This window comes from Blennius ocellaris (assembly GCF_963422515.1).
Source record: "Blennius ocellaris genome assembly, chromosome: 12".
Taxonomy (NCBI): domain Eukaryota; kingdom Metazoa; phylum Chordata; class Actinopteri; order Blenniiformes; family Blenniidae; genus Blennius; species Blennius ocellaris.
Window position 1 is genome coordinate 3,157,248 of NC_137661.1, and position 9,445 is coordinate 3,166,692.

At 40.8% G+C, this 9,445-nt stretch overlaps 1 protein-coding gene across 1 annotated transcript; it reads left to right on the forward strand.

The window, feature by feature from the left end:
* Nucleotides 1-211: 211 nt before the first annotated feature.
* Nucleotides 212-9,242, forward strand: gorab (golgin, rab6-interacting). The gene is made up of 4 exons (XM_080506398.1): nucleotides 212-705; nucleotides 1,636-1,737; nucleotides 2,249-2,389; nucleotides 8,550-9,242. The coding sequence occupies exons 1-4, from the start codon at nucleotides 329-331 to the stop codon at nucleotides 8,893-8,895; spliced, it is 966 nt and encodes a 321-aa protein (XP_080362524.1). The 5' UTR covers nucleotides 212-328; the 3' UTR covers nucleotides 8,896-9,242.
* The last annotated feature ends 203 nt before the right edge of the window (nucleotides 9,243-9,445 follow it).

A 9,445-nucleotide genomic window follows, 5' to 3' on the forward strand; every position in this document is an offset into this window, starting at 1 on the left:
ATATAAAAAAAACAATACATTAAGAACTAATGAATTACAAAAACCATCAATTATATTAAATAGATTGATAAATAAATAAATAGGTGTGATATATTTTGATAAGGTAAAATATTGGGGCTTCCCTTGGGGTCTTTATAAATACATTTTATATTTGATCAGGCAGCATGTTGGACTTCCCTTTGGGTCTGGTGACGTGGCTGATAAACAAAGATGGCGGACTTGCCAGGAGTTTTTTAAAAAGTTTGTATTCAACTGAAAAACATGAAAAAAATGTTTTCTTGACCTGGAATTGATATATTTTCATGTTTTTATACGTGGCCGGGTTAACATGAGCGGCTGGGCGGGATTCTCAGATGAAGAGTTGCGGAGGATGCAGCAGCGAAAGGTCGTGGAACAGAAGCCGGGTCACAATGCCTGTTCTTCGGCTCAGATTTCGAGGAAGAAGCAGGTAAATTCCGTTCCGCGGAGCCGGGAGAAGAGGAGCCAGGCAGCCGGGGGAGAGGCGCTGCAGGCTGGACAGCAGCAAGCAGAAGCATCGCTGAGGAGACATGGAGCTCCGGAGGAAGAGGAGGGGGAGAAGGTGGAGACAGAGAGCCGACCGGAGGTGAAGCAGAGGCCGGTAACAGAGAGCGAAGAGACCCGGGAGGAGGTGAAGAAGATGGAGGAAGAGGAGGTGAAGGAGCTGGAGAAGCAAGAAGTGGATAGGTGAGTGGAAAATGCCTGAAAAGTGAATATATCAAGAAATAACTTTCCATAAAATAACATTTTTAAATCCAGAATGTTTTGTTAAAATTCCAGAAAAGGTAGCAAAAAATTCATAAAATGAAAAAAAACAACATGGAAATGAAAAAACATAGAATTAATTAAAAATACGTAAATAAAAAACTATCTACAAAATACAAGTTAAAAATTCAGCGTATTAAAAAACTGAAAACATTCCTGAAAATAAAAAATGTCCAGGTTCTCATTTATAAAGGCTGCTGAAGCACAAAACGGGCCCCGAAAAATGCATACGCCACTTCCTACGCAAAGTTTGTGATTTAAAAATTTTGTGGGAGAATGTTGGTACCAGTACAACAACTTGGAACCTTGAGCAGCACATTCTGGAGACAAGGAACCCGGCAGCGTTGATTGTGAGGTGGAGAATAGAACCAGATTCATCTCATACATTTAATATCTTCAAATATCAGACTTATTGATCCACGTGATCATAAACCAAGCTGCAGTGTTGTAGATGTTTCTTTAGTGACATTTTACTGCTGAATCAGCAGCTCTAGAACGGATTGATTGATTATCAATGATACAGAGGATAGAACTGATTTATCAATGATACAGAGGATAGAACTGATTGATTATCAATTGTGACATAGTGTGTAACTGTGTGTAATTTCAGAGTATGTACATAAGTAAATATGTACATCTTTAACCATGTCCTTTTAGGGTTTCCATAATTTCTGGATTTAAATTTCTTTTATAAAATGTCTATTTTTTGCTGTAGTTTAGAATATTTTACACTGGATTTAGCCTGGTTTTCTACTATTTTACAATGTTTTACAACTGTCTTGACTCGTCTTGAGCTGGTTAACGTGTGTTAATGAAGTGTGTGTATGTTAACGTGTGTTAATCCTCCATTAGGGTGGTGCGTTCTCGTCTTGAGCTTCTGCAGCAGCAACAAAGTCTGATGGAGAAACAGAACAGAGTCAAGAAAGACTTGCTGACCCGAACGCTGCTCATCAAGTACGTTATTCCCGCTGAGTCATGGTTCACACTGCCGAGTCGTGGTTCCTCTAAACATGAGGAGGGTCACAGTTCAAACTGCAGTCATGGATCAAACCGCTGAGTTGGTTTTGTTCGGAGTGCCAAATTATGGTTAATAGTGCAGTGATTGTTCAGAATGTAAAGTTATTGTCCAAAACACTGAATCATGGTTCCTCCAACGAAGTGCCGAGTCACAGTTCAAACTGCTGAATTGTTGTTCAAATTGAAGCAAAAATGCCAAGTCATGACCCTGTCATGACTTGGCAGGGTCAAGAGCAAAGTCAAGTGCAGTCATTGTGTGGAGTCACGGTTTTGCAAACAAAATGGTGAGTTGTGGTTCCTCAAAAATGTGCCCAGTCATGGTTGAAATGCCAGGTAAAAAAAAAATAAAGTAATTCTGCCAAGTCATGGTTTCTTACTGAGATCATGTATGTTGAACCTGTCGTGTCACACCCCCCCCCCCCCCCCCCCCCCCCCCCCCCAACCTCAGGCAACAGCAGACGCAGGCTGAGGCGGCCATCTTGCGCACTGTCAATGTGGAGCTGCAGCAGCTGGAAACCATGGCAACCAGTGACATCGTAATCCTGAGGGGACGAATCGAGGAGTCCGACTGGGAGTACAGCAAAGCCAGGCAAATGCTGACTCAGGGTGTGGGGGGGGGGTTCTTAACCATCCCAAACAGCGAACTGTTCTGTCGCTAACTGTAGCTTACCTTGCTGAATAATCAGTTGCTAACCTTGTGGTGGCTAACTGGCCCATTGCTAACTGCCCTGTTGCCTGCTGTCTGGTTACTAATCGTCAAGTTGTTTGTTGTCTGGCGATTAACTGTGGCTAACTGTCCGGCCCCTAACAGTCTGGGCCTGCTTGTTCAATACTGGATTATTTTATCCACTGGTGAAGCTCTAACCGCTGGTTAAATCCTTAACCCACCATTAGCTAACTGACCATTAAATGTACGTTGTTTTAAACATGGTTAGTCATCCTGTTGGTTAACATCGCTGTCAAAGTTAACAGTGAGGTTAGCAACACTCCACCCAAGGCTCCGCCCACTTTCAAGTCTCCGTGCCTCAGTAATTTGTCTTAAACATTGTAGCGGATGGTAGCACAGTATTTTTATCTGGTCAATAAAACTACCATCAAACATGACACACTACTATAAAACTACCATCAAACATGTCAAACTACTATAAAACTACCATCAAACATGTCAAACTACTATAAAACTACCATCAAACATGTCAAACTACTATAAAACTACCATCAAACATGACACACTACTATAAAACTACCATCAAATATGACACACTACTATAAAACTACCATCAAACATGTCAAACTACTATAAAACTACCATCAAACATGACACACTACTATAAAACTACCATCAAACATGACACACTACTATAAAACTACCATCAAACATGTCAAACTACTATAAAACTACCATCAAACATGACACACTACTATAAAACTACCATCAAACATGTCAAACTACTATAAAACTACCATCAAACATGTCAAACTACTATAAAGCTACCATCAAACATGACAAACTACTATAAAACTACCATCAAACATGTCAAACTACTATAAAGCTACCATCAAACATGTCAAACTACTATAAAACTACCATCAAACATGACGCACTACTATAAAACTACCATCAAACATGTCAAACTACTATAAAACTACCATCAAACATGTCAAACTACTATAAAGCTACCATCAAACATGACAAACTACTATAAAACTACCATCAAACATGTCAAACTACTATAAAGCTACCATCAAACATGTCAAACTACTATAAAGCTACCATAAAACATGACAAACTACTATAAAACTACCATCAAACATGTCAAACTACTATAAAACTACCATCAAACATGTCAAACTACTATAAAACTACCATCAAACATGACAGACTACTATAAAACTACCATCAAACATGACAGACTACTATAAAACTACCATCAAACATGACAGACTACTATAAAACTACCATCAAACATGACAGACTACTATAAAACTACCATCAAACATGACACACTACTATAAAACTACCATCAAACATGTCAAACTACTATAAAACTACCATCAAACATGACACACTACTATAAAACTACCATCAAACATGTCAAACTACTATAAAACTACCATCAAACATGTCAAACTACTATAAAGCTACCATCAAACATGACAAACTACTATAAAACTACCATCAAACATGTCAAACTACTATAAAGCTACCATCAAACATGTCAAACTACTATAAAACTACCATCAAACATGACGCACTACTATAAAACTACCATCAAACATGTCAAACTACTATAAAACTACCATCAAACATGTCAAACTACTATAAAGCTACCATCAAACATGACAAACTACTATAAAACTACCATCAAACATGTCAAACTACTATAAAGCTACCATCAAACATGTCAAACTACTATAAAGCTACCATAAAACATGACAAACTACTATAAAACTACCATCAAACATGTCAAACTACTATAAAACTACCATCAAACATGTCAAACTACTATAAAACTACCATCAAACATGACAGACTACTATAAAACTACCATCAAACATGACAGACTACTATAAAACTACCATCAAACATGACAGACTACTATAAAACTACCATCAAACATGACAGACTATGCTGCTACCAGGATATTAAAGTAGAACATGAAAACTGAGCTGAATGATCGACGGCATCATGTTGCCTCATCTTTTTTGAATTTTGACCCGAGAGAATGATATAGAAAGTTACTGTACGAAGCCCCGGAGTGAACAAAGAGAAAATAATAACGTGAGAAAACAAGATAACAAGTCGTTACCTCAGATTAATAAAGAGGGAAGGAGATAATAAGTCGTTACCTCAGATTAATAAAGTGAGGAAGGAGATAATAAGTCGTTACCTCAGATTAATAAAGCGAGGGAAGGAGATAATAAGTCGTTACCTCAGATTAATAAAGAGGGAAGGAGATAATAAATTGTTAACTCAGATTAATAAAGAGGGAAGGAGATAATAAGTCGTTACCTCAGATTAATAAAGTGAGGGAAGGAGATAATAAGTCGTTACCTCAGATTAATAAAGAGGGAAGGAGATAAGTTGTTAACTCAGATTAATAAAGCGAGGGAAGGAGATAATAAGTCGTTAACTCAGATTAATAAAGTGAGGGAAGGAGATAATAAGTCGTTAACTCAGATTAATAAAGAGAGGGAAGGAGATAATAAGTTGTTAACTCAGATTAATAAAGAGAGGGAAGGAGATAAGTCGTTACCTCAGATTAATAAAGAGAGGGAAGGAGATGAGTCGTTACCTCAGATTAATAAAGAGGGAAGGAGATAATAAGTCGTTACCTCAGATTAATAAAGAGAGGGAAGGAGATAATAAGTCGTTACCTCAGATTAATAAAGCGAGGGAAGGAGATAATAAGTCGTTACCTCAGATTAATAAAGAGGGAAGGAGATAATAAGTCGTTACCTCAGATTAATAAAGAGGGAAGGAGATAATAAGTCATTACCTCAGATTAATAAAGAGGGAAGGAGATAATAAGTCGTTACCTCAGATTAATAAAGCGAGGGAAGGAGATAATAAGTCGTTACCTCAGATTAATAAAGCGAGGGAAGGAGATAATAAGTCGTTACCTCAGATTAATAAAGAGGGAAGGAGATAATAAGTCGTTACCTCAGATTAATAAAGAGGGAAGGAGATAATAAGTCGTTACCTCAGATTAATAAAGAGGGAAGGAGATAATAAGTCGTTACCTCAGATTAATAAAGAGAGGGACGGAGATAATAAATTGTTAACTCAGATTAATAAAGAGGGAAGGAGATAATAAGTCGTTACCTCAGATTAATAAAGAGGGAAGGAGATAATAAGTCGTTACCTCAGATTAATAAAGAGAGGGAAGGAGATAATAAGTCGTTCCCTCAGATTAATAAAGAGAGGGAAGGAGATAATAAGTCGTTACCTCAGATTAATAAAGAGGGAAGGAGATAATAAGTCGTTACCTCAGATTAATAAAGAGAGGGAAGGAGATAAGTCGTTACCTCAGATTAATAAAGAGGGAAGGAGATAATAAGTCGTTACCTCAGATTAATAAAGAGGGAAGGAGATAATAAGTCGTTACCTCAGATTAATAAAGAGAGGGAAGGAGATAATAAGTCGTTCCCTCAGATTAATAAAGAGAGGGAAGGAGATAATAAGTTGTTAACTCAGATTAATAAAGAGAGGGAAGGAGATAATAAGTCGTTACCTCAGATTAATAAAGAGAGGGAAGGAGATAATAAGTCGTTACCTCAGATTAATAAAGAGGGAAGGAGATAATAAGTCATTACCTCAGATTAATAAAGAGGGAAGGAGATAATAAGCAAGCCCCGCTATGAGACGCTCCACTATAGGCGTAGTTCCACCACACTTTCTGTTGCAGAGCAGGACGGGTTTTTGTCCAGTCCGACTTAAAAGTTGTTGGACGGTACGGAAAGAACTGGTGACCGCCGCTCCCCCTCCACTGAGGGACCTGGCACCGAGTAACGGGTCTGAGGAGCCACGGCACCACCGTCTGCTGATTGGTAGTGACGATCATCTCTCTCGACTTGCCTGCAACATTTAATTATTTCATCAGCCATAACCCCTCTGTTGTTGTTTACATGCGTCGCTTTGCGCTCACTGGTTCATTTGTTAACCAAGTTTATTGAAACGTCGGCGCGACACAACATCACATCCTTTTAACAAGGTGGTTGAAAGACCACGGGGTTGTGTGGCTCCTCTCAGGAACCGGAGGAGCTTCAGCAGCATCTGGACCTGCTGTTCACCGTGAGAACGTTTAACCGCTGACCGCTTCATGTTCTTCACTGGACGTCTCCCAGTCCTTATCAGCCCCGCTCTGCCATACCGTAGCCTCCCGCTCTGCCCCGCTCTGCCATACCGTAGCCTCCCGCTCTGCCCCGCTCTGCCTCCCGCTCTGCCCCGCTCTGCCATACCGTATCCTCCCGCTCTGCCCCGCTCTGCCATACCGTAACCTCCCGCTCTGCCACGCTCTGCCATACCGTAACCTCCCGCTCTGCCACGCTCTGCCATACCGTAACCTCCCGCTCGGCCACGCTCTGCCATACCGTAACCTCCCGCTCTGCCACGCTCTGCCATACCGTAACCTCCCGCTCTGCCTGGTGGAACAGCGGCTTATGAGACGCCCCGCTATGAGATTCCCTGCTACTCGCCACAGAACTTCTTTATAGTGAAGCCAGACTTTTGGTTCATCAACTACTAAACAAACTACAAACTACTGTAAACAAAAGCTGGATTTTTTAACCCTAAAATGAGCCTTTTAAAGGCTTCGTGTGAAAGAGAACTTTAATCAGCTTGTGTTTACGTAGGTTGGCATGGAAATGGCTGGAGAGCTGCGTTCTATCAGTCTTCACCTCCATTCCTCCTTCTATCATTCTTCACCTCCATTCCTCGTTCTATCATTCGTCACCTCCATTCCTCCTGATGTTGAAGCTTTTGATTCAGACAATCCAGAAATAAAGTGAAAGGAGCAGAAATTCACTATGTAAGGCCCAAATGTAGAAAAAGAAGCCCCAGCCTCATTTATTTCTGGTAAAGAGGGAGACATGAGAAGTAGATCCTCTCTTTCTGGACCCAGGTGAGTTTAACATGTCTGTATTTCACATGCTTTAATTGGAAACACCACTATCTAATGTGGTCCGTATCATTTGATCTCAAAGCTCCACAACAGCAAATATGACGTAATAGAAGCGGCATTGGTGAAACAATAGAATACGAGAGAACAAGATGGTAACTCGGTGTCTCCAGTTATTAATTAGAGGTTACTAATTATTATCTAATTTCCATGCATTTTATATATATAGTCCCCCCCCCCCCCCCCAATAGCCACTCCAGGGCTCCATAGAGGCGTAACTCTTCATTACAGTATTGGCTTGTATCAAAGTTCAGTCCACGCTACATCCTATCCTTCCTTTGTTCAACTGGCATCATGGACACAGTGCTGCTAGTGAACGCCATGGTGAGAGCTAACCACTGTTAACTAGTCAGCCATGGTGAGAGTTATCCACTGTTAACTAGTCAGCCATGGTGAGAGTTAACCACTGTTAACTAGTCAGCCATGAAGTGGTATACTGGTCTGTTGCTTCCTGTCCAGTCGCAAATTGTGGTTAACTGTGGCTAAAGTGATTTGTTTCTGACTGTGGCTACCTGTGGCTAACTGCCTTGTCGCTCTCTGTCGGGTCGCTAGTTGTGGCTAACTCTCGCTAAATGCCTTGTTACAAACTTTCCTGTGGCTAACTCGTCTGTTGCCAAACTCCCAGTTGCTAAATTTCCTGTCACTACCCGTGGCCATAAATATAAAACCTACATGCCGCACCGCCCATCAGCGCCTGTTGATGCGACATGCCTACAGCACCGCCATCTTGGGGAGGTCTCCCATTTGTGCTAAACACAAAGATTCCAGGCGAGAAAATCTTCAAAAATAATCGTAGTTCACTTTGCTAGTCCACATAGCAACACAAACCATACCTAATTTTTAAAGCTAACCGCTCCAAGATGGTGGTGCTGCTGGCACGTCACCGGCAGCGTCATGACGCATCGAGTGTTTTATATCTATTCCCACGGAATAACTTCTCTGTCGCTAAGTCTGCGGTGACTAACTGTTCATCCACACTGTCGCTAACTGTAGTGAAAGTTTATAGTAATAATAGTGGCTAGTTCTCGGCTGGCTAACCATCGCTAAAGCTAGTCTGCTCCTTGACAGGAAGCGCTACGAGCGTGCGGAGGCGGAGTTTGTAGCCGCTAAGCTCGACTTGCACCACAAGACGGAGGTGAAAGAGCAGCTGGTGGAGCATCTCTACACCATCATCCAGGAGAAGGAGCTGCGTAAGGCACGCAAGCTAGAGGAGCTCATGCTACGGCTAGCGCTCAAAGAAGCGGAGCTTAAGGAGACGAAGTTAAAGGAGGTGGAGCTAAAAGAGGTAGTGCAGGAAAAAGGGGAGGAGTCTAAGGAGAAGAAAGTGGAGATGCCAGACGAACCGAAGAAGGTAGAGCCTAAACAGGAAGTGGAGTCTAAAAAGGAGGCGGCAACTGTTATTTTACCAAAATAAAACTAATCAGGAAGAAGCTACCAAGCCTGCCCGGGGCTTTTATTTTTGAAAATCCCGATTTTGGACTTAGCAGGAAGTGGGTCTGGCCACCTCAGACCCTTTTCACTGTAATGTTGTGGACCAATCAAACATCAGAATCCATTCGGTTCTATCTGTGTGGAGAACGGTGCTAATGCTGCCGCTAATGTTTTGATACTTTTACAGAGTTTTTTTCATCGCTGTGGGGGAAGGACAGTTTTTTCCTGGTATTTATGGGGTATTTATATTCTGCGGGCTACAATGCTGGCTGCGCTAATGCTAACATGTAAATACACTGATTACAATAAAGACACTTTGAAAACTTGATTGCTTTGAAGTGTTGAATTACTCCCACTTGTGATTTTCAAGTCAAAGTATAAAAGAATTTGAGTAGTTACTTTTGTTATCAAGTTAAAATATCTAAAATAACAGAACTGGCTTAAAAGGCTAAAATATATAATGGAGTTAAAGATGCTAACAGTGGCTATGGATGCTAACAGAAGCAAAAGATACTAGTAGACTATGATGCTAA